Source organism: Otolemur garnettii, unplaced genomic scaffold (assembly GCF_000181295.1).
Source record: "Otolemur garnettii isolate 467f Iridium unplaced genomic scaffold, OtoGar3 scaffold00191, whole genome shotgun sequence".
NCBI lineage: Eukaryota > Metazoa > Chordata > Mammalia > Primates > Galagidae > Otolemur > Otolemur garnettii.
In genome coordinates this window covers 921853-947399 of record NW_003852586.1, presented here as the reverse complement: position 1 = coordinate 947399, position 25547 = coordinate 921853, and the positions used below count along the sequence as shown (strand labels likewise).

General features: G+C 35.3%; 1 protein-coding gene across 1 annotated transcript in view; it reads left to right on the top strand.

Moving 5' to 3' along the window:
* DCK (deoxycytidine kinase) overlaps positions 1-13220 on the top strand; it is a 17077-nt gene extending 3857 nt beyond the window's left edge. Inside the window, exons 2-6 of the mRNA XM_023507592.1 lie at positions 6391-6584; positions 7560-7707; positions 9713-9828; positions 10614-10704; positions 13101-13220. Of these exons, the coding sequence (XP_023363360.1) occupies positions 6433-6584; positions 7560-7707; positions 9713-9828; positions 10614-10704; positions 13101-13127 (534 nt within the window). The 5' untranslated portion in view covers positions 6391-6432 and the 3' untranslated portion in view covers positions 13128-13220. The remainder of the gene's footprint in view (positions 1-6390; positions 6585-7559; positions 7708-9712; positions 9829-10613; positions 10705-13100) is intronic.
* Positions 13221-25547: the final 12327 nt, after the last annotated feature.

The following is a 25547-nucleotide window of genomic DNA, read 5'->3' as shown; positions in this document are numbered from 1 at the left end:
CTCCTGCCTCAGCCTCCCAAGTAGCTGGGACCACAGGCGCCCACCACAATGCCCGGCTATTTTTTGGTTGCAGCCGTCATTGTTGTTTGGTGGGCCTGGGCTGGATTCGAACCCACCACCTTGGGTGTATGTGGCTGGTGCCTTAGCCACTTGAGCCACAGGCACCAAGCCAGGCCCATAATTCTTAACCAGTGTCAGGAACCCTTTAGTTATGGTGCAGAGGAGAGGTTGAAAACCTAGCATTAATATACATGGGACCGTAACTTATAATAAGGTTATTAGTTGAACTTGAAATTTGAACCCAGAGGAATTAAATTATGTTAATAATTAAGATCATCAGACTATGAGAAATCAGTACATTTGTTTTCATTTTAAGATTTGTGACTTCATGAATCTGATGTTCATTTTATGGGCTGGGGCATTTTCTTTCCATGTACTGAAGTCAGAATACCAAACTGGACATTTTTTATAACTAGCATGAACAACTTCCTGTTGTTCATCAGGTAGTTCAGTGCAGTCCAGGCACGTCTCCATGATGTTGCAATTTGATTACTGTTGTTGGATTTTGATGCATATTCTTGGAGGGTAGCTTTAATTTTTTTGTGTGTATTGAGGGCTGCTGTCTTGTTAGTCCTATATGTTTTTTAGGCACAGTTTCAGACAGTAGGAAGATAGTTTAGTATTTGGGGGATAAGTTTGTGGAATGTGAGGGTGAGTGAGTGAGTGGCTTCCCTGTATCTTTGAAACTGAGATTTTTCTCCTGGAGCCCTTCTTCTCCAAACCCATCATCAGTGTATTCATTGGGGCTATCATGTGAATGACCCACTATCCAAATCTCAGCTTGCTCAGAAGGCTGTCAACAATGAGAAGTGGACTGTTTCCCATCCAATTGATCACACTTGTGGTCATTTGTTGAATTTAAAGAGTTGTGGCTCAGCGCCTGTGGCTCAAGTGGCTAAGGCGCCAGCCACATACACCTAAGGTGGCAGGTTCTAATCCAGTCTGGGCCCACCAAACAACAATGATGGCTGCAACCAAAAATAGCCAGGCATTGTGGCGGGCACCTGTGGTCCCAGCTACTTGGGAGGCTGAGGCAGGAGACTTGCTTGAGCCCAAGAGTTGGAGGTTGCTGTGAGCTGTGATGCCACAGCACTGTACCCAGGGGGACAGCTTGGATCTCTGTCTCAAAAAAAAAAAAAGAAGGAGTTGGGTTGTTGGTATCTCTGATCCCTTAGTAACTAGTTGTACAACTGAATGTTTAGATTTGTTTCATTTTAGCTTTTCTTACCTGCCACCTAGTGGCTGAAATGTTGCAATACTATTGATAAACTACCACTAATTTTGGCAAAATATCTTAAGATTATGTAGACTCCTCTACCTACCCCTGGTAAGATGATCTTTAAAACATACTACTCAGAGGATTATTAATCTTTGTATTGAAGGTTTATTTCAAATAATGATAATGATGTACTTTATTTGTTAATTTGTTATTTAGGCCTAAACCTTTGATTTAATTGCTTTCTTTTAGCTTATAGTTAAGATACACAGGCTGTTATGGTAGGTACCATGGTTCATGCCTGTAATCTTAGCACTCTGGGAGGCCCGGAAGGGAAGATTCCTGTCTCTACTGAAAATAGAAAAAATTAGCTGGGTGTGGTTGCAGGAGCCTGTAGTCCTATCTACTAGGAGGATGACTTGAGCCCAGGAGTTTGAGGTTGCTCTGAGCTATGATGATGCCAGTGCAGTCTAGCCTGGGCAACAGCAAGACCCTGTCTCAAAAAATATATATATACATGCCATTAGGAAAATATTTGTCCTTTTTTAAATAAAGTTGAATTCTTTGGGGGTATCATTGTTTTAATAGTGAAGTACTATTTTACTTTTTTAATTTCTAATTTTTTTAATTGACAGATAAAAATTATTTATGGTATACAACAAATGTTTTAAAATATGTACAAAGGATTTCCCATTTGATCCTTCAATCCCATTACTAGGCATGTACCCAGAAGAAAAAAATACCATTTTACCATAAGGACATTTGTACTAAACTGTTTATTGCAGCTCAATTTGCAATTGCCAAAACGTGGAAACAGCCTAAATGCTCACCAACCCAGGAATGGATTAACAAGCTGTGGTATATGTATACCATGGAATACTGTTCAGCCATTAAAAAGATGGAGACTTTACATCTTTTATATTAACTTGGATAGAGTTGGAACACATTCTTCTTAGTAAAGCATCACAGGAATGGAGAATCAAGAATCCAGTGTACTCAGTTCTAATATAAAGCCAATAGGCTAACACATACCCTCGTAAGAGAAAAACTCAAATCAATTCAAGGTGGGGAATGGGGAACGAGAGGGGAAGGGAGGGGAATTCGGGGGTTAAAGTGTATAACACACTTCTTGGGGGTGGGACTTTACCTAACAAATGCAAGCAGTGTAACCTAATTCTTTGTAACAAAAAATGTACAAGAGCTGTCCAGACTCATCCTATTCTCTATAATTCATGTCAGTTGTCACTTTTTCATAACATACTTCATTGTTTTATGGGAAGTATAGATTACATAACATCCAAAGTAGGAACCCAGTCCTCTTCTCATTGTTGACAGAATTCTGAGAAAGCTGAGATTTGGATAGTGGGTCATTTACATGATAGCTGTAATGGATACATTGATGATGGGTCTGGAATAGGGCTCAAGGATGAGCCCTATTTGGGCTGGATACTTTACAGACAGCCCTTGTGCTGAATGGTCAAGCTAATTAACATAGGCATCACTACTACTGTTTTACTTTCATTCAGTGCTTTTTAACACTAAGAAGCCACTGAGAAATTAGCAACTGTGAGCAAGAAGGTATAAAATATAAGTGTCTGTGAAACAACAGCATATTTTTTTTTTTGGCATGCCCCACCTCCGGCTAATGGGACCGGCGCCCTACTCCTTTGAGCCACAGGAGCTGCCCAACAGCACCATATTTTTTACTTTTGATAGGTCACTCTTAAAAATTAGGATTTCTTGATAGAGTACTTCTACTTGTACCTTCTGAAATCCTGTGACAACTTTTATTGGCTATTTTATAATTGGTAGGCTCTAATCTTTTTTGATTGAACTTTAACTCTTGCAATGTTTACAAAGATAAAACTAGAATTAAAAGATTTTATATCTTGATACTTCTATTCTTCAGTTATCTTGGAAAAAATCTATATTTACCATAAAATAAAGTATGCTATGATAAAGCAGCAATGGATATGAATTATAGCGAACAGAATAAAAATTATCCATAATCTTACTGTTCTATATATCTTCTTATTAAATATATAGTTGAGATAATAATTTATTATATATAATTTTGGTGGGAAGTTACATAGTTTTAATATTATAAATTAATACTTGTTCACTGTTCCAAGTTAAGAAAATGTCAGAAATTACCAGAGATTGTTGAAAGAGAATAAAATTTACCTGTAACTGGTAACCAGAGATAACTTCAGTTTTACTTAATAAAACAGTGTAGAATTTTGTACTTTCTTTCCTTGCCCCAATAATATTTATGTGAAAGCAATTAAAAATATTATTAAGAATTATCTATGGGTTGGTGCCCATAGCTCAGTAGTTAGGGCACCGGCCACCTATGCCGGAGGTAGCAGGTTCAAACCTGGCCTGGGCCAGCTCAGCAACAATGACAACTACAATGAAAAAAATAGCTGGGTGTTGTGGTGGGCACTTGTTGTCCCAGCTACTTGGGAGGCTGAAGCAGGATTTTTAAACGCAGCCTAAAATTGATTGTAATGTTATCAACTTAATATAAATACCCAATAATAGTGGAATAACATCCCCTGTTTGCTTAGCACTGTAATAAACATTGTTGCACGTAAGTCTATATTCTAGATTACTTCTTAAAATACATTTCTAAAAGCAGAATCAATTAGCCCCAAAGGTACAGACTTTATTTTTTAAAAATAAATTTAGCTAACCTACCAATTTTTACTTACTGTGGTTTGACTCTGAGGCATTCACATTTTTTATTACTGTATTTTTTCAGAGGGAAAAACTTTATAAAATTAACACATTTGGGTAAAGATTGATACCCAGTATTTTTGGATAAATTTCTAATATGTATTTTAACCTTAACATTTATAATTGCATGCAAAACCCCAGCAATTTGTGTCAAGAATTTCTTCCTTAGGACCAAATGGGTTATCCTGAACAATCAGAAAATTTATATAAGTCTATTCTATTAGACCCATAATTCTTAACCCCGGGAATGAACTCAGGAAGAATCTCTGGGTATCCTGTTTGGTACCCTATTAAACTGAGAGAAAAACTAACATCTTCAAATTTGAAAATTCTATTACAGACCTTTGATTCAGTTTTACTTTATTCTGCTTCTTTCTCTCAAAATGCTAGGATTACACGCATGAGCCTCATGTCTGGTCTAAATTCTTTTTTGGCAAAATTCCTAATTGGTAATGTGTATTTCTTAAATCAGAGAGATGTCTTTTGTGACGTTAAAATTGGTCAATAGGTGTTGTCAGCCTAACTTATCCAATATAAAATTCCTTAATCAACTTTTCTCTAATGATTTTTAGCATCTTTTTCTAATTGTTGCCTCACTGCAGTATATCATTTGTTGGTGTTTTTTTTTTTTTTTTGAGACAGAGCCTCAAGCTGTCCCCCTGGGCAGAGTGCCGTGGCATTACAGCTCACAGCAACCTCCAACTCCTGGGCTCAAGCGAGTCTCCTGCCTCCGCCTCCCAAGTAGCTGGGGCTACAGGCGCCTGCCACAATGCCCAGCTATTTTTTTGGTTGCAGCTGTCATTGTTGTTTGGTGGGTCTGGGCTGGGGATTCGAACCCATCACCTTAGGTGTACGTGGCTGGCGCCTTAGCCGGTTGAGCTATAGGTGCCGAGCCATCATTTGCTGTTATAAAAGGTGGTATCCTTTCTCAAGCCTTCCGAGTTTATTGGCTGGAATGAGTCAGTAAAGGCCTTTGCCTCATTCACTACTTCATTCCTTTGACAGCATGTTTATGGAAAAGACCAGAATAAAAATGCCTGATATGGTATTTTCCTCTTTACCTACAAAATTTTCAGAATAATTAATTGGTACCGTAGCAACCTCAAAAGATGACCAGACTTTTGGGGTTTTTTTTAAGTACTATGAACTCATGGATTTTAGCCTTTCATTCTTTTTGGATGTCCAAATTGTTTGTCTTTGACCAGTTGAAGTCTCTTCATGTTGGCTTCTTTGCCCTTGGGGCAATCCTACTAGTCTTTAATAGTTTCCTTGTTTTCTGGAACAATATGTATGAAGCTCATTTTGTGCATTTCCTTCCCCAGATTTAGAATCAGGTATAGAATCCTAATTCCTTTCAATGGGAAATGATATTAGAGATCATAATCTGGGTGGTATTTATGTTTATTCCTTCAGGGTTGTCATAGTTCATAGGCTTTTTGGTGTACAGAACTAGGAAAACTATATCTTATAGAAAGAAAAATAGTTCATGCGGTTTGGATGCTATTTCTAATTCAGAATAAAGATTATAGAGTTTTTACACATACTTTTTTTTTTTTTTGAGACTGAGTCTCACTATGTGGCCCTCAGTAGAGTGCTGTGGTGTCACAGCTCACAGCAACCTCAAACTCTTGGGCTTAAGTGATTCTCTTGCCTCAGCCCCTGAGTAGCTGGGACTACAGGTGCCTGCCACGATGCCCTGCTATTTTTCGAGATGAAGTCTCACTCTGGGTCAGGCTAGTCTCCCACCTCGTGAGCTCAAGCAGTCTACCTACCTCAGTCCCACCTCAACCGGCCTTACACACACTTCATTTTTAATTTTACATTTGTATTTTTTTCTCAACACTGAAAATATTGGTTCTAACCATAATATTATTGAATTGTGAAGTTATAGGAAGGATCTATTTTGTTACATTAGAAGATTGGGTTACGAATTCAAATACCTGAGGGGCCAGGCAGCCAAATGAATAAATCAAGCTGGTTAGGAGAACCATCAAAGAAAAGTGGGGGCTGACAGACTGGACAGCACGTATCCTACCCCATGGAGGCATGTGGGACTTGGTGCTAGCAGATTTTTGCCAAAAGGAAATGCAGGCAGAGTATTACTTGGTTTTTCTATTAAACAAAAGAAAACATAAATCCAAATATGTTACATGAAATTATTTAGCTTTTAAATATCGACAACTACTTAAAAGTTTTAAAATGTCCTGTTTGGTCAAAACACATGATTTCTTCTGTAGGTGTTAGTTTGTGACCTCTTGTAAGAAAGATCTAAGGATTTTAATTACCTTCTCTTTTTGAACCTTAAAAAAAAAAAAAGGTAAAGTAGCTCTATTAATTAACTTTGCTTTTTGTTTCTCTTTGCATGTTCAAAATAGGAACTGACAGCATCTCAGAAAAATGGTGGAAATGTTCTTCAGATGATGTATGAGAAACCTGAACGATGGTCTTTTACCTTCCAATCATATGCCTGTCTTAGTAGAATACGCGCTCAGCTTGCCGCTCTTAATGGCAAGCTCAAAGATGCAGAGAAACCTGTATTATTTTTTGAACGATCTGTGTATAGTGACAGGTATGTATAAACGGCTTGTATTTGGCTGTTTCAAATCTTGACTTAGAATTGGATCTTCCCATCCCTTTCCTGGGAATCAAAATAATTTGGGAGTCTGAGTTGGGTATTTGAGATGGAAAATGACATTTTAATCTGTGATTTAAGGACATGGGGAAAGTTCTAGTATTTATAATCTCTAGCTCCCATGGATATTGTAGGGAATATGGTAGCCATCTCATTCAGATTTGCAGAGAGGTTATTTTTCCCCTCTAACCCTTTTAATATTATCGTCTGTTCTAAAAGAGATAACAGTCTCTATGCACCCTTAGAATTGCCCTTGGACTTTGGGGGTCCAAATATTCCTTTGATCCCCCAAAGTTAGCTCAGAATACAGGTTCTCAAACGTTTTGGTCTCAGGACTCCTTTTCATTCTCAATAATTGGACCCCATGGGGGTCCAAAGGGCCATATCTTATTGATATTTGTTATTATAAATTCAGATTGAGAAATAGCAGAATATTTTTTATTTAAAACTAGCAATAATAAACTCATTACATAGTAACACAAATGACATACTTTAGACAAAAATAATTATATTTTTAAAAACAAAAAGTAGTGAGAAGAGTAGTATTGTTTTACATTTTTGTGCATCTCTTTAGTGTCTTACTTAATACAAGAAGGCTGGATTTTTATGCTTTGATATTTAATCTGTGCCAATATGTTCTTTTGTTTGAAGTAGAGTAGTATGTGAAATATAATCTGACTTTTCACAGTACCTTTCCCTTCCAGGAGTCCTCACACCACATTTTGAAAACCATTGGCCAAGAACATATTTGAGAGACTCTTCTTGTTTTTTTCCTGCCTTTTCAGTGGCACTGTCTGCTACTGAATTTAGGAGAATGTTCCATGTCCATTTAATAGATCTGTTTTTTCTTTTTTACTTATTTGTGTGTATGTATTTGAAATTATATAAGTGCTGATGAGGACTGTTTTCCAGGTATATTTTTGCATCTAATTTGTATGAATCTGACTGCATGAATGAAACAGAGTGGACTATTTATCAAGACTGGCATGACTGGATGAATAACCAGTTTGGTCAAAGCCTTGAATTGGATGGAATCATTTATCTTCGAGCCACTCCACAAGTGAGACCCAATAAAAATTTGTTTGCTTCATTGAAAATTTAAAGTAATATTTAGAAATCTTTTTTTTTTTTTTGAGACAGAGTTTCATTCAGTTGCCCTGGGGTTGAGTTTTGTGGCATCATAGCTCACAGCAATCTCCAACTCTTGGGCTCAAGCTTCTCAGCCTTTCTGAGTAGCTGGGACTACAGGCACCCACCACAATGCCTGGCTAGTTTTTCTATGATTTTACTGGAGATGGGGTCTTGCTTTGCTCAAGCTGGTCTCAAATCCATGAGCTTAGGCAAACCACCCACCTTAGCCTCCCAGACTGCTAGGATTACAGGCATGAGCCACTGCACCCGGCCCTTATTCCTTTCTAACTTTTTTTTGCAAGCTCTCTCATCCATCACAGCTAGAATAAGGAACTTACTCAAGCATCTCCTAGAAAATAGGCTTCATGAGATGGGACTTCGGGTATTTTAATTACTGTTGAATTTCCAGTGCCTAAAACAGGGCCTGAGTATATAAAATAGTTCAGTAAATATTTGCTGAATAAATGGCAAAATTGATGGAGGTCTATTTTAAGAAATTTTTTATGGTTGGTTGTGGCTTAGAATTAGCTACAGATGGGAAGAAGTTTAGAAGACCTTTGCTATTTTCAGTTACTAGAGCTCACTTAAAAATATACGTTTTCCAATCGGTTATAACATAGCTATTCAATTTACATATGGTATTATGCAGTGACTATAGGGACATCAGGTGCATCCCTTTCATAAAATTAACCTAGATAGTACAATCTTTAATAAGAAGCTTCCTGGGTTTGGTGCTTGCATTCCCATTGTTTCTCTGTTTTTTTATTCCTATTTCTTCCTTTAAGTTATAAGGTAGGCCCTGATGAATGCAAATGTCAGATTTCTAGCCTGAAATTAGTTAAATACTTTGTTGCTATTGAAGCTGAATTTTCAAAGAAACCAGGTTTCTGATTCCAATGGATGATTTTATTGTTCTTCAAACCACAAGCTAGAATTTAGCTTCAAAAAGATTTTTTGTTTTTAATTACAAAATTAGCAAATACAAATGTAAAAAAAGAACATAAATAGTACTAATAATTTCATTTTGTTTGGAACATTCAGAGTCAGTATCTTAACATCTAACATAAAACTTTATTTCATCAGTGTAGTTTCTGACATCTTTTGGTTAAAAGATTGTTTAATTATTGAAAAAAGAATTTATAATTTAAATTCTTAAATTTAAAAGACTTTGAGGCTGCCATAGACTTGCATGTCATTTAGGTTAGAGATTGTTATTTGTTGGAGTACATGGGTGAGTTTCTGAGGGTCTGTGACTCTCTACAAATTGCACCAAGTTTCATATATGTGCATATTTCCATGAGAAAATGATCTAGAGCTTCCCTGTTCAGTGTGGCTGTTTTAATTTAAGGTTATTACAATTAAATAACATTTTAGAATTTGGATCCTTGGTTACCACACTGGCCGTATTTCAAGTGCTCAAAAGCTATAGGTAGCTAGTGGCTGCCTTATTCAATAATGCAGATATAGGATGAGTATAAACATTAGAGTTTTGGCTGTGCTGGTCTAGAGGTTTTATCACATTAGGAACCACTGCCTTTAGTGGTTTACTTTGACTGACCATAGATGTTTTATAAGCAAGTATGATTAACAGCAAAGTCAAATTACATTGGAAGATTGGCATATCTTTTAGCAGTCCTCCGGAAATATTTTAAGTAGATTTTTTTCTCCTTTTTATCAGACTTGTATTAATATATTTCATGTGTGGATGGCAAAAATTTATACACTTACTTTTGAAAGTACTGCTTAGGTCAGAACACCAAAAGGCTGAAAAGCACATATAGGGAGAAATGAAATATTTCAACTTTCTAGAAGGAATAAGTAGAGATTTTGGCTAATGTAACTATAGAGAGACACTAGAAAAGAAAATTTTCATGGCAACAAACAAGAATAATTGTTCCCTTACCTTTTCCCCCGTTCTTACTGCTTGCTTTCAGAAATGCTTAAATAGAATATATTTACGGGGACGAAATGAAGAGCAAGGCATTCCTCTTGAATATTTACAGAAGCTTCACTATAAACATGAAAGCTGGCTCCTGCATAGAACATTGAAGTAAGACTTGCATATTCTTGACTATTAAATTTAAATACTTTCATCAAATTTTAATCTAAAATTTGGAAGATATAATTAGAAACATATATAGTATTTCTCATTCCATGTCATTTTATTTATTGGTATTTTCCAGAATCAGATGTGCGTTTTGGTTCTCTTGATTCCAATGAGATCCTATTTCCTTAAAGTTCTTAAAACTATTGTAGTATCCACCACCTGTGGTATTGACAGCATAATATATAGAATTTCACTTTAAGTGATAAAGTAGGAAATATATCTGTATATATTATTTAGGTACTCTCTTTCAGAAAGAATTTTAAGGAAATGGATTTCAAATCTGTTTCTTAGACCGTAGCTTAGAAGAGAGTGTTGCCTAGTTGTTAAGAGCACTGACTTTGTTATTAGTCAGGTCTTGGTACAAGTCTAGTCTTACTAGTGTGTGACCTTGGACAGCCTCTGCCCCTCAGAATGATGTGCCTGAGCTTTAGTTTTCTCATCTTTAAAAATGCAGGTAGGAATTACTCCTGATTCATTGTATGTTCCATGTTTTTTGAGTAGAATCATATGCCTAGCTCTATATATTTTGTATCTGAGATTTTTAGCTACATACAGTATTAGTAAATCTAGATGAGAAAAAAAGGGCTACCAGATAAAACACATGCCCAGTAACTTAAGTATAAAATGGTTTACAACATTTTGATTTTCTAGTGATACAAGAAAGAATTTTTAATGTTTCTATTTTATTTATTGCTTTTCTGATTATTAATCTCTCCCTTTTTAAACAGAACCAACTTTGATTATTTACAAGAGGTGCCTATTTTAACACTGGATGTTAACGAAGACTTCAAAGACAAGCATGAGAGTCTGGTTGAAAAGGTAGATTTAGACAAAGACCGTAAACTAATGCAGCATATTTATTTGGTCTAAAAACAAACTGTTTTGTGGAAAAAACAGTTTTCCAAGAGAAAAGCTTATATAAAGTAACATAAAAATAGTTAAGGCTGGGTGTGATGGCTCACTCCTATAGTCCCAGCACCCTGGGAGGTCGAGGAGGGTAGATTGTCTGATGTCAGGAATTTGAGACCAGCCTGAGCAAGAGTGAGACCCCATTTATAAAAAAACAGCTGGCTGTTGCTGTGGGTGCCTGTAGTTCGAGCTACTTAGAAGGCTGAGTTAAGAGGATCACTTGAGCGCAAGAGTTTGCTTTTGCTGTGAGCTATGACACTACAGCACTCTATTGAGGGAGACAAAGTGAGATTGTCTCAAAATAAAAATAAATAAATAAAATAAAATAAAAAGTGCCTTCAGAAAATACAAATTAAAAAAAAAAAAGTTAAGACCTTCAGAGGACTTTAGACTATTTAGATTCTAGTCCTGATTAAATTTTATCTTTGTGGTCTGAGCTAAAATGAGGACCTTTTTTATCCTTTGGTTCCTTTATCTGTAAGATAGGGATAATTACAATAACAAATGTTCTTTCTCACCCCCGTTCCTGTGTTTTTTCCCTTTTTGTTTCTTCTTCCCCACATCACCAATTTTTAGATATTTTAATAATAAACTTCTTATGAAATTAAATTTATCTTTTTTAATAAATTCAGTATGGAGGCTATTTAAAGTTGTAGGATATAGATGTCATTCATTTTTACATTTGCTGAAGTTTTGAGATTAGCAGTAGTCCCCAGCCTTTTTTGGTACCAGGGACTGGTTTCATAGAGAACAATTTTTACGCAGGGGTTGGGACTAAGGGGAGGAGGGTAAGGATCTGACAGGAAGCTGAGCTTAGGGGGTGATGCTAGTGGTGGGGAGTGGCTGTACATGCAGGGAAAAGTTCACTCCTCTTGCCAACGCACATCTGCTGTGCAGCCCAGTTTCTGACATGCCATGACCAGTACTAGTCCATGGCTTGGGAATTGGTTCTGTGGGATTAAGGGGTTTTAGGTTTGACTTTCGTTTGGGACTGTGTTAAAGATGAATTGATATTGACTAATCACTGAGTTATTGTCTTATTCAGAGTTAATTTATCAGCCAGATAATTGGGAGTTAACCTATTTGATACTCCTATTGATGAAGGGTCTGGGAAGGAATTGTATAATTGAATATCCCTATATTTCTTTAATAATGTATCAATCTACAGTCTAAAGAAGAAGCCACAACTTTTTTTTTTTTTGGTTTAGTTTTGAGAGGAATTTGATTTTTCCTTTGCCTATAACAAAATGTCTATTGTTCACTATATATAAACTTGAGATTCATAAGGGATGTATCACAACAATTTTGAAATGTATCTCACCATTTTATATAACTTCCATAGTACATACCTGTAGTTATTTTTGTCCATGATAATGAAATAGAGAATTTCTGGAAAATTCAAGTAACCCTTTCATACTATAAGTTATATTACAGTCTATAATTCACTTATGATACTATTAAAATAAAATTAAGTCAGCTAACCATCAATTTAACTGAATTATAAACCCACTTTCTAATTTTGTTAATAGAGAATTTCTGGAAAATTCAAGTGACCTCTTCATACTATAAGTTATATTATAGTCTATAATTCACTTATGATACTATTAAAATAAAATTAAGTCAGCTAACCATCAGTTTAACTGAATTATAAACCCACTTTTTAGTTTTGTCTTCCACTTCTTTGTTTTGACTAAGAATCATTTCTCAGTAGTGTATGTTTTTACTTTTAGTAATAATGCTGGCAGTTGACTTTTCTTTTTAAGGGATTTTTACAAAGTAATAATTTTTGTTCTTTCAGGAGAATTATTGAGTAGTCTAGGTAGAACAAGAGTGTTCTGACCTTGTGGTGATCTTCAGTTGGCTAGGTTCACTTGCTACTTACTTGACTTCCCTACACATTAACACTGCAGTGTCCGTGATCCAGATTTGTGCTTCAGAAACAGTACAGGTTTATTGCATGCTTAACCTTCAAAATTGTTTAAATCATCACTGTTATTAATGTTATCAGCATTAAAGCTGCACGTGTCAGTGGTACATGGTATTCCAATAAAGAGAATATAAAATTAGTGTTATAACTGCTTTAGAACTGTATCAATCTTAGATGTTAATTAGCTCCTATAATGACTTCATAGGTCATTCGTCTCTTACTATTGAAGTGTTTAATAGTATTTCTTTGAAAAGTAAATGCTATGGCATTGTGATGGAATTACTTATACAGTTGGGGTCTTCAAATACTATATACAGATGAGTATTAGATACCTCAAACTAGGCGAGGAATCATACTAATATTTTTTTCTTCCCCTTAGGTCAAAGAATTTTTGAGTACTCTGTGATCTTGCTGAAGACTACAGGCAGCCAAATGCTTCCAGAGACTTCAGCTTTGTGTATCTTTGTAGCTGCACATTCATACAGGTCTCTTTAGAAAACCTGAGGTTTTAACCATTTTTGTTCCAAGAAAAAACAATTTTTTTAAATGAATCCTACATAAAACTGTATTACCAGTTTCTTTTTTCTTTTCTTATCTTTGTAAAAACAAAGACATTATCTCTCATAAAAGGTAGTCTGGAGGTAGATGATGCCAGAATCAGTACAGTGGCTAACCTGTGTTATAAAAGATTCAGCTTCCTTCTGTCTCTTCTCTTCTGTTTTCTTCCTCAGTAGGTTGGCTTTTTTCTGTGGTGCTTTTCACATCATTGGTGAGCAATTTCTTTCTTTTCCTTTTTTTTTTTTTTTTTTTTTTTGAGACAAAATTTCACTTTGTCAGCCTTGGCATGGTAGAGTGCTATGGCGTCATAGTTCACAGCAACCTCAAACTCTCGGGTTCAAGCGATGCTCTTGTCTCAGCTTCCTGAGTAGCTGAGATACAGGAACCTGCCACAAGGGCCAGCTATTTTTAGAGACAAGGTCTCACTCTTGCTCAGGCAGGTCATAAACCTGTGAGCTCAGGCAGTCCACCCACCTTGGCTTCTCAGGTGCTAGGATTATAGGTGTGAGCCACTGTACCCTGCCCTGGCAACCGTTTCTTATTGGAAAGTTTCAATGCCACATAGTAAATGGCAGTGTGTCCTGTGTACATTAATGTATCTATTAAAAGATGAAAAGTGGAATTTAAGGAATCCCTAAATAAGGATTCTGAAGTTTTTTTGATCAGGTCCCTCCCTTTCTCTTTTATTTTGAAAGGTAAGACCAACTTTTGTGTTTAATCACTTCACTGATACTGATGCGTCTATGACACCTTCATTAGAGAGGCAGCTTAGGCTTTGTTCCCAGTTGGGTAATGGCATAACCTGCTGTAAGTCATTTAATCTTTTCTCTACCTCTGTTTCTTCATCTGCGGCATGGGTGATACAATTTTTCATTTTTTTACACAAGATTTTGAAGGATTACGGAGGAAATCTATCTATACTTAAAAGGTAACTGGAAGTTATTACATGAGTACATGTAAGATTCACTTTACATGGAGCTTAAAATAGCTATTTGCTTTCTCCTTCCTTAGACTGTTCTTTTTAGAATGAAAACTCATTGTTATGTTAAAAGATTTGTTTATGATTGTCCTTAAATCATTTGAGGTAGAAGTATAGTTTTTTCAAAATTTTTTCCCATTTTGGTGATGTTGGTAAAACATAGCAAAGGGTAAGACTGGCAGCGAGCAGGCTCGCTTTACCTCTCTAGTTGGTGAGGAGTCAGAAATTGAAACCAGGGTAGATCATCTTCACCGTTCTGTTTAGTCCCACTTCTTACTTTCTGCTTATTCTGCTTTGCCTGTTGTCTAGTGAATTAGGTAGTGTGCTGTTTTAAAGTTTAAATAAAAGTCACGCATTTCTACTTTGAGAACATTGTGATCATTCACTGCAGAGTTTGCTTTGCTTTGTAGGGTTTTGTCTTAGGCTTATACCCCCTTTCAGAGAAAATTACTGATAAAAATGATCTTGCTTTATATGTGATATCTGATGAAAGCATTCTCATTTTTTATTGAACTAGGAAATAAAACTAGCAAAGATTGGGGTAAGGTTCCATTAAGAAGGCATACTTAATTACTTACGTCTGAAGTATTTCTGTGAATAGTTGTAAAAATCTGCATGGATTCATCTTAGGTCTGTATATAAGTAAAGAGTTTTTTTTTTCTAGTTTCTTAGTTAAGGTATGCAGTGTTTTTTCTATATATCTAACTTTTCTATTTTCTATTTTAGAAAAATATTATATCTTTTTGAAATGAAAGGAAGGGCCACTTTTCACCTTGAAAGTACCATTTTAACTTTCTAAAATTTTTTCTTTTGTTTTTGGCTTCTTATTCAAAGATGATAATTTAGTAGGTTAGCCAGTCCACATGCACTGATCTTTGAAAAGAAAACTTAAATTCAAATCTGTAACTATCATAAATATTTAAACTAATTCATTGTATGTATGGATTTTTAGAGGTTTGTTTTTGTTTGTTATAAATGAATTTGTTGACTTAAGTATTTGTTAATAGTAAGTATACATTTTGTGAACTACAATGGAGCTATGCTCATTGAAATGATTACATCTTTTTAGAATAAAAATTTATTTTAACTTTTGAAGAAAAATTATGAATATAAAAGGTGAAAATGATCTATATAATTGCATCAATGCTATTTTAAGTAGAGGCTTAAAATTCAACGATTTTCAATAACCTTCCAAAGTGTTTAATACTTGAAATATGTAGAATTGAAAGAACCTAATAAAAATTTATTATTTATTTGTTATGACTCAAAATAAAAATTGTACTGGTGTGGTGGACGTAAGAGGTTGCTCTTGATGGGTCTTATTCTCTTGGATCTGTTTCTCATAGAGTATCTTTCATTAGAGTTCACGTACTGCTTTTTATAGTTGCTCTTTCAAAAAAGTAATTGATAGTGTACGACTTATTTTCCTTAACTAGAATTTTCTCTTCTACTGTGCCTGAAACTTAGAGCATTGTATACTAAGCCATCTAGAAATTAGGTCTGTCATATTTTAAAGGAGAGTTGCAAAGGTTTTTAAAAAGATATAAATCTTATTACCTCCAGAGCAATGCTAAATAGGTTAAAACATTAAAGTGTGTATGAATTCTGATAAATAATAACCTTCCTTCATCTGAAACTTATTTTCTTTTAAAATAGTATTTTGAAAAAAGTTTTAAGAGTCATGAAAAGTTGCAAGAATATTAGAGTTCCTGTGTACCTGCCCTCAGCCTTCTCGTTTACTTAATGGTAACACTTTAATTAACCATAGTATATTATCAAACTAGAAATTAATTTTGGTACATTGCTATGAACTAAAGCGTCACAGCTCACAGCAACCTCAAACTCTTGGGCTCAAGCAATTCTCTTGCCTCTGCCTCCCAAGTAGCTGGGACTACAGGTACCTGCCATACATGCCTTGTTTTAGAGATGAGGTTTTGCTCTGGCTCAGACTGGTCTCCAACTCCTAAGCTCAGGCAATCCACCCGCCTCAACCTCCCATAGTGCTAGAATTATAGGCGTGAGCCACCCAGTCTGGCCTATTAACTGATTTTGAATGTTGAATCAGCCATACATGCGTATAGTAAATCCAACTTAATCATTATACAATTCACATTGAATTGAATATTTTATGGAGGATTTTAGCATTTATATTTCTGAGAGATACTGGTCTGTAGTTTTCTTATAATGTCTTTGGTTTTGGTATTAAAATGACACTGACCATATAAAATGAGTTAGGAAGTATTCCCTCTGTTTCTACCCTCTGGAAGAGATTGTAGAAAATTGGTATAATCTATTCCTTAAATGTTCAGTGGAATTCATCACTGAACCAATCTAGGCCTGGTGCTTTCTGTCTTGGAATTTTATTAATTATTGATTTAATTTTTTAATAGATACCTAGATAACTCTTTTGTGAATTTTGACAGACTGTATTTTTTCAAGAAATTGATCTATTTCATTTAGTTTGCCAAATTTGTGGGCATAGAATTATCCATAATATCCCTCTGTTATCTTTTTAATTCCATGGGATCTGTAGTGATATCCCCTCTTCATCTGATATTAACAGTTTCCTGTTTTTCTGACTTGGCCTGGCTAAGGCATAGCAATTTCTATTGATCTTAAAGAACTAACTTTTGGCTTTCCTGATTTTCTCTGTTTTCCTATTTCATTGATTTGTACTCTAATTTTCATTATTTCTTATATTTACTTTCAATTTCTAAAATATTTTATTTCAAAATATTAATTAAGGAGTGTTAATTAACAAGTGTTTTTGTTACATAGTCATCTTGTTTAATACTTTAGTCAGGGAGTTTGGTGCCCATCACCAGAATAGTGTTCATTGTACCCAATAGGTAGATTTTAATCCCACTCCCACCCTTCCTCATCTTGGCTTCTCGTGTCTCTTGTGTCTGTGTGAACCATCTGTAGCTCTCACTTACTAATGAGAACATACAGGGTTTGGCTTCTGTTCCTGACATACTTCACTTAGCATAATGATCTCTGGTTCACTCTACTTTGCTGCAGATGTTATTTCATTCCTTTTTATGGCTGAGTTTACTTTGAATTTAATTAGCTCTTTTCTGTTTTCTGTGGAGAAAACTTAGATTTTTGATTTTAGATCCTATTTTCTTTTTTTTTGCAGTTTTTGGCCAGGGCTGGGTTTGAACCCGCCACCTCCAGCATATGGGGCCAGCGCCCTACTCCTTTGAGCCATAGGCGCTACCGTAGATCCGATTTTCTAATATGCATATTTGATATTATAAATTTCCTTCCAAGCACTAATTTCACTGTACCCTAATTTAAAGTCTGATGTTATATTTTTATTTTCATTTAGTTCAGACTATTTGAAAATCTCCCTAGTTCTTCTTTGATGCATATGTTATGTAGAAATATTGTGGGGTTTTTCCAGCTATCTTTCTGTAATTGATTTCTAGTTTAATTCCATTGTAGTCTGAGAGCAAATATTGTATGATTTCTATTTTTAAAAACTTATTTAAATGTCTTTTATGAATGTTTTATATGAGCTTGAAACAAATGTGTATTCTGCTATTGTTGGATAAACTAGTCTATAGATGTTAATTATAACCGGTTGATTGATGGTGGTGTTGAGTCAACTGTGTCTTTATTGATTTTCTCCTTCTGGATCTGTCTATTACTGATAGAGGGATATTAAAATATCCAAGAATAATTATAACATATAGTTGGGTCTCGTTTTTTATCCACTCTGACAATCTCTTTTATTTAGTGTATTTAGACCATTGATGTTTAAGGTGATTTGTTTTTATGTATTTGGATTAATGTCCCACCTGTTTGTTACTCAGTAACGATGCCAGGGCTGAGTGCTGGTGGTTTACACCTGTAATCCTAACACTCTGGGAGGCCATGGTGGGTGGATTGCTTGAGCTCCAGACCAGCCTGAGCAAGAGCAAGACCTCGTGTCTAGTCTCTACTAAAAATAGCCGGGCATTGTGGCAGATACCTGTAGTCCCAGCTACTCAGGAGGCTGAGGCAAGAGGATTGCCTTGAGCTATGACACCATGGCACTCTATTCAGGGAGACAGAGTGAGACGCTTTCTCAAGGGAAAAAAAAAAAAAAGAAAATGATACCAAGAGCACACAATGTGAAAAGAACAGTCTCTTCAATAAAGGGTGTTGGCAAACCTGGATTTCCACATGCAGAAGAATAAATTTGGACATTTGTATGCTATATATACAAATCAACTCAAAATGGATTAAAGTCTTAAACTAAAGACCCAAAACTGTAAAACTGCTGAAGAAAACATAGAGGGAAAGTTCCCTAACGTTGGTCTGGGCAATGGTTTTTTTTGGATTTTATCCCCAAAGCTTAGGCAAGGAGCAAAAATAGATACATGTGATTACATCGAACTAAAAAAAGCTTCAGCATGGCAAAGGAAACAACTGAGTGAAGAGACAACCTACAGATTGGGAGAAAGTATTTGCAGTTTATTCACCTGAGAAGGGGGTTAATATCCAAAATATATAAGGAATAACTCAACAAGAAAATTACCTTTACAAAAAATGGACAAAGGGCCTGAATAGACATTTCTCTAGAGATGGCATACAAATGACTAGTAATAGGACAAAATACAGATATATACAAAGGATCGAGATCATTTATCATCAGGAAGATATAAATCAAAACCATGATGAGATATCTCACACATTATTTTGATAACCATTAGCAAAAAAAGATGAAAGGTAATATTTATTGGTAAGGACAGTGAAAAGGGAGCCCTTGTATACTTGGTGGGAATGTAAATTAGTATAGCCATTGGGGAAAACTGGAGTTTCCTCAAAAAACTAAAAATAGAATTACCATATGATGTAGCAGTCCCAGTTCTGGGTACATACGAATAAATTTGAAATCAGCATGTCAAAGAAAGATCTGCATTTTGTTGCAGAATTGTTAACTCTTGGTCTTAGCCAGAAGGCTGAGAAGTGCTATTGCAGCACTATTCACAATAGCCAACATAGAATCAACCCAAGTGTCCATTAATGAAAGAATATGTGCACAATGGAATACTATTCAGCCTTTTAAAAGAAGGAAATGTCACTTGTGACAACATGGATGGATGTGGAGGACTAAGTGAAATAACCTAGGCACAGAAGGACAGACAACACATGATTTCATATGTGGAATCTACAATCAGAAGCAGCCCATGTGTGGCCATCAGTTCCAGATAGGAGTGGGGAGGGGAAGGCAGGGAAAGGGAGTAGGAAAAACCCATTTATGGCCCAGTGAGTGGTATTCAAATGATGGTCGCACTCAACAGTCCTGATCAAAGTATCATAAAAGTTAACCATGTTACAAAAACATTTGTTCCTCCTTAATGTTTTGAAATAAAAAAAATAAAGAACAATCACAGAAGCAGAAAATAGAATGGTGATTACCAGAGGGTGGGTAGTAGGAGGAATGGGGAGATGTTGGTTAAGGGTGCAAAGTTTCGGGTAGACAGGAGGAATAAGGTTTTTTGAGATGAATTGCATAGCATGGTGACTAATAACACACGCTTCAAAATTACTGAGTAAATTTTAAATGTTCTCACTACAAAATAAGTACTTTAGGTGATGAATATTAATTATTATAGCTTGATCATTCCACCTTGCACTTTCTACCCCATAAATATGTATAATAATAAAAAATGAAATTATGCTTTAGTAGGCAAAAGATCAGTAGTTACAGCCATTTGCCACATGAGGTCATTACACTCTGCACTCTTCATTCTGGTTAGCATCCAGGCCTCGTTATTTTGATGATGAGTAGTTGGCAAAAGGAGCTGATGAGAAGTCTTTTGTATTGTCAGATCAAAAGTGTTATTGATTAAGAAATACTTCATTGAATGAGATTTAATGTGTACAGATGCAGGGGGGAAATAAACTATTGGATTAAACATAGGCAATACAGTGCTTTTAGAACTACTTTAAGAAAATCTGCTTTACAACTCCCAATTGCTTCTCTAGGTATTAGATTGAATATCAGTTGATGGGTGTTCATAAGATAGTATTAAATTAGGTAATTATCCTTAACAGTTTGCCAGGAAATTTAAAGTTTTTTGTTTTTGTTTTGTTTTGTTTTGTTTCGTTAGTCTCCTTTTGTTGCCCCCGGTAGAGTACCAGTGCATCATAGTTCACAGCAACCGCGAACCCTTGGGCTCAGGCGGTTGATTCTCTTGCCTCAGTCTCCTAAGTAGCTGGGACAACAGGTTCCCACCACAAACACCTGGCTTTTTTTTTTTTTTTTTTTTGTGGTAGTTGTCATTGTTTAGCTGGCCTGGGCTCGGTTTGAACTGCCAGCTTGGTGCATGTGGCTGGTGCTGTAATCACTGTGCTACAGGCACTGAGCCGCTTCTGAAACCTTTTAATGTTCTTTGGTGTCACTTCAAAGCTGTGGTAATGTTGCTTCTTTGGTAATATTGAATGTACTTCTGTGTGCATCACTGTGCTGTTTTCACTGTTACCCTGTTTAATAATCCAATAAAGCATTTCTTGATGCTGCCATTTTATCCTTGCTGCTGCTGTCAGTGAGGATAGAATCACTTTATATTATATTGGAAATTAGCTATGTTATTATATAAATTAGCTTGTGTTCCGCTTGGCTCAGCAAATGCTGCTGATGTTCTACAGTGCTTAAAATACTAGCTATTAGATCATTGGCTGGGGAACTATAGTCAATATGGGCACAGGTTATGTTGCTGATGGTTGATGTGAACTAGTTGCTGATTAGTAAATTGTTTTATTTTGGACAGAATACCACAGAATAGGTAATTTACAAAAAACAACAATTTATTTTTTCACAGTTCTTTATGCTGGGAAGCCCAAGATCAAGAGATTTACAGGTTTCAGGTCTCATGCAGGTAGGGCCTTCACAACCAAGACACCTCCCAGTACCATTTCGTTGGAGATTAAATTTCAACATGAGCTTTGGAGGGGACCAAAGCATTGAAAATCTATACCAAGTATGAGGTAAACTTGATAAAATATAGTAACCAACTTTTAATAAAACGACCTTAAACTGACAAATTATCGTTTTCAGAATACTTTCAGAAACTGTTTTTTCTCAGAAGACTCTGCTATTCAACACAATATTGGATCTGAATTTAGAGTCTGAGTCATATTTTTAAATGTGATTTAGGGTTTGTGTATGTGTGTGTGTGAGAGAGAGAGACTAGATACCTTTTTAATTTTTTAAAATTAATTTATTTGACACAGAGTCTCACTTTGTCACCCTTGGTGTAGTCCTGTGACATCATAGCTCACAGGAACCTCAAACTCTTAGGCTCAAGTGATCTTCTTGCCTCAGCCTCCCAAGTAGCTGGGACTACAGGTGCCTGCCACAACACCCAGCTATTTTTAGAGACGGGGTCTTGCTCTTGCTCAGGCTAGTCTTAAACCTGTGAGCTCAAGCTATCCACCTGCCTTTGCCTCCCAGAGTGCTGGGATTACAGGTGTGAGCCACTGTGCCTGGCCGATGTTTTTTTTTTTTTTTTTTTATTAAATGGCCATAAATCATTTAGTGACAAGTCTAGTGCATAAGGTAAGTAGTCAGACTTGAAAAAGCTGCTTTGGGTTATGAAAGAAGATAGCAATAAGGCACTTACACTTATTTTCTTGTTCAGTTTACAAAATATATGTAAAGGACATTTTTTTTAAAGTAATTCAAATGTTATTGACTAATAGCAGACTCTAAACTGAACATATAGTGTACCCTCTCATTATAGTTACTTTGAAGGCACTATTAAGTATAGGAAATTGTACCCTATTAAGTTTACATCTGGTATATATCAGAAGTCATAGTTAAGTTAGATTTGAATGTTTTTAACTTCATAGAAGCAGTAGTAATTAAGAACAAAGTTTTCCAAGACAGAATTCTGGCTACAAATTCTGATCCTGAAACTTATTGTCTAACTTTAGGAAGTCATTAAAACCTTAGGCAAGTATTGTGGTCCAATTTCTTTATTTATAAGAGGGTTGTAAATAATAGTACCTGCTTATAATATTGTGCCATTTAAATGTGTGGAACAATGCTCAATAAATGTTAGCCATTACCATAAGTATTGCCTTTTATTTAATGTCTTGGTGAAAATATCTAGATAATTGATAAATTACTGCAGTTATAAAAAGGAAAGTATAAGTTAGTACTATAGTAAGACATCCATTGTGTTTTTTTAGGTAGAAATTGCTATAGTATTACTTTATTTCTTGTCTTTTTAATTTTTTTGAGTACATAGGGTATATGTGCAGAAAGAGGTTCACCAGACTGTTCATTTGGTTACCTCTAGGGAGTGGGATTAGAATGGTGATTGAGATTCTTGGGACAATGTCTTTGATATAAAAATTAAACATTAGAAAAAAAAATTAAACATTAGACAATTGATTTAATTTTAAATTTATTCATTCAACAAGTATTTATTGAGCTTCTACTGTATGCCAGGGACTAGAGAAGAAAGGACTGAATTGGTAGGAATTACTCTTTCCCTTCAATAAGTTTTTTTTTTTTTTTGAGACAAGATCTAGCTCTGTCACCACAGCTAGAGTACAGTGGCTTAAGTGATCCTTCTGCCTCAGTCTCCTGAGTAGGTGGGACTACAGGTACATGCTACTATGCCCAGCTATGTAAGTTTTTTTCTTTTTTGTAGAGATGGGGTCTCACTTTTGTTCAGGTTGGTCTCAAACTCCTGAGCTCCAGTGATCCTCATGCCTTGACCTCCCAGAGTGCTAGGATTACAGGTGTGAGCACTGTACCTGCCTGGCCCCCTTAAATAAGTTTAAGGCTACATAAAAGAGATACAAAGTGATTGCTATCCAAGTTTGTAACATTCTCCTTTATTTTTGTTTTCTGTACTTTTAGTTTTTGAACGGTGCTGAATATAAACATTTTTAGTATCTCCATTAATCTTTCAGAAAATTATCATTTTTCCCTTTGTGAATGTAAAAGTTCTGTAAATTTTAAATGTAAAAGTAGCTTTATTGTTTTCAGGTAATGGAAATAATAAATACTTATTATAGAAAACTCTCAGGAGAATTTGATGTTTAATACTCTTAGCACCAAGAAACTTTCATTCTCTTGGGATGAAGATAAAGTTAATAGGCTATGGTTATTATCTGTTGTTTTTAAACAAGGTACATAAGGATCTTTGTGCACCTTCCTAGAAGATAAATTGCAATGAAAAGAACTCTAAATACCTATGCATTCATTATCTTTAAAGTGTTTGTTTAGAATAGGCTTGTTTGAAGCCTATTACTCTTTTTTTCACTTGGGTAAAAAAATATAATTAGTGCCATAAGTCCAATATTTCTGCCCAGGAGAATTGATATGAGGGACAGAATATGAAGTACCCTTACCCAGTTTCTCAGATGTTTTCAAGGGTGTGCTTGTAAGCTGCAAACAAAACTCCTGTGTTCATCTTTTAAGTGGTCAGAACCTCAGGACTCTTCATACGGGTAAAGAATGCCTTTGGTGGAGCCCCACAGATGATGCCTGGGTGACATTCTATTTAAAGGGGGCTTAAAGGAAAGTGAATGAGACTCTTTGGTGTCTATCGCTTGGTGTTCTGCAATTTCTGTTTTATTGTAAACAAGGTAAGCAAGGTAAAGAAGAATATTTAATATAGAAAATTAAATACTTTAATTTTACTTTTAATTTTCCAGAGTAATATAGAAAATTAAATACTCTGGAAAATTATAGAAAAAAATGGTCTACTGGAAATCCCACTACATCCTTGTCTTTCACTGTGTATACAGCCTCACATTGGTGCCCTTATGCACTAGACCTATTATCTACATTTGTGTGTATTTGTAATCCTTAGAGTCTTTTGTCTTCAGAAACCAAAATCTTCAATTACATATTGGAAGTGTCATTAACTCTTGGTTCTTGATACTGAGATTTGATTATCAGCAAAATTTATTGAGGCTTATCTTTTATGTTATAGGAGAGATACCTGTACTTAAAGGCCATAAAACTGAACAGTTTTTATAAATTGGAATTTGGGTACATTCATATTTTCCCACTGATTTATAATTTGTCTGTTTGGGTTTTTTTTTTGCTTTCACTTGACCTCCAGTTGGCAATGACAATAAACGCAAACATTTTTTTCTTTATGAAAGTAGAAATATGCCCATTAAAACAATTTGGAGGCTTGGTGCCTATAGCTCAAGGGGCTAAGGTGCCAACCACATAAACCAGAGCTGGCAGGTTCGAATCCAGCCTGGCCTGCCAAACAACAGTGAAAACTACAACCAAAAAATAGCCGGGCGTTGCGGCGGGCGCCTATAGTCCAGCTACTTGGGAGGCTGAGGCAAGAGAGTCACTTAAACCCAAGAATTGGAGGTAGCTGTGAGCTGTGATGCCACGGCACTCTACTCAGGGTGACAGCTTAAGGCTCTGTCTCAAAAAAAAAATTTGAGATTACAAAAATGTTTAAATAAGAAAATAGCCTCCTAGATCTCACATGCACAGATAATGCTATCCTATCTGAATGTTGTCTTCCAGCTTTCTGTAGTTGCATTTACAAAGAAACATTTTTATTTTTTACCAAATAGAGATTATTCTATAGATTGTATGTTATGGTTTTTTCCCTTAATGCATATTTTGAAAATTTTCTCATGTCTAAGTTATTTTTGAAGGCAAGTAAAATAACTTATAATTTATTGATTCTATAATGGTCTAAAAGAAACATTTTCTGTTTAAATGAAAACATGAGAAAGGAAAAAACTCCTGTAATCCTACTATGGAAAGAAAGCTACTTATACATTAGTATTTACTTCTAAGTTGTTTCTTTGCCTTCCACCTTCAAACTAACGAAACTTAAGTGTCCATAGAAACTCCTTATTCAATTTTTTCAAGTGAATAATAATCTTGAAAAATAAATTTTTTAAAAGAAATTATTATATAATTAATATGGTTAGGAAATACATATTTTCACATTTTGTAGAACATTTACATTTATGAAGGACCACTGATTCAAGGAAATTTATTGTGAAATTTTCTTATAAAATGTATTTGTGTGTTCTTGTGTGTATTTGTGTTAGATGGAATACTAGCTCATAGTTTTTTTTTTTTTTTATTAAATCATAGCTGTGTACATCAATGTAGTCATGGTGTACAGTGTGCTGGTTTTATATACAATTTGAAATATTTTCACCAAACTGGTTAACATAGCCTTCATGGCATTTTCTTAGTTATTGTGTTAAGACATTTATATTCTACATTTAGAAAGATTCACATGTACCCTTGTAAGATGGACCATAGGTGTGGTCCCATAGATCACCCTC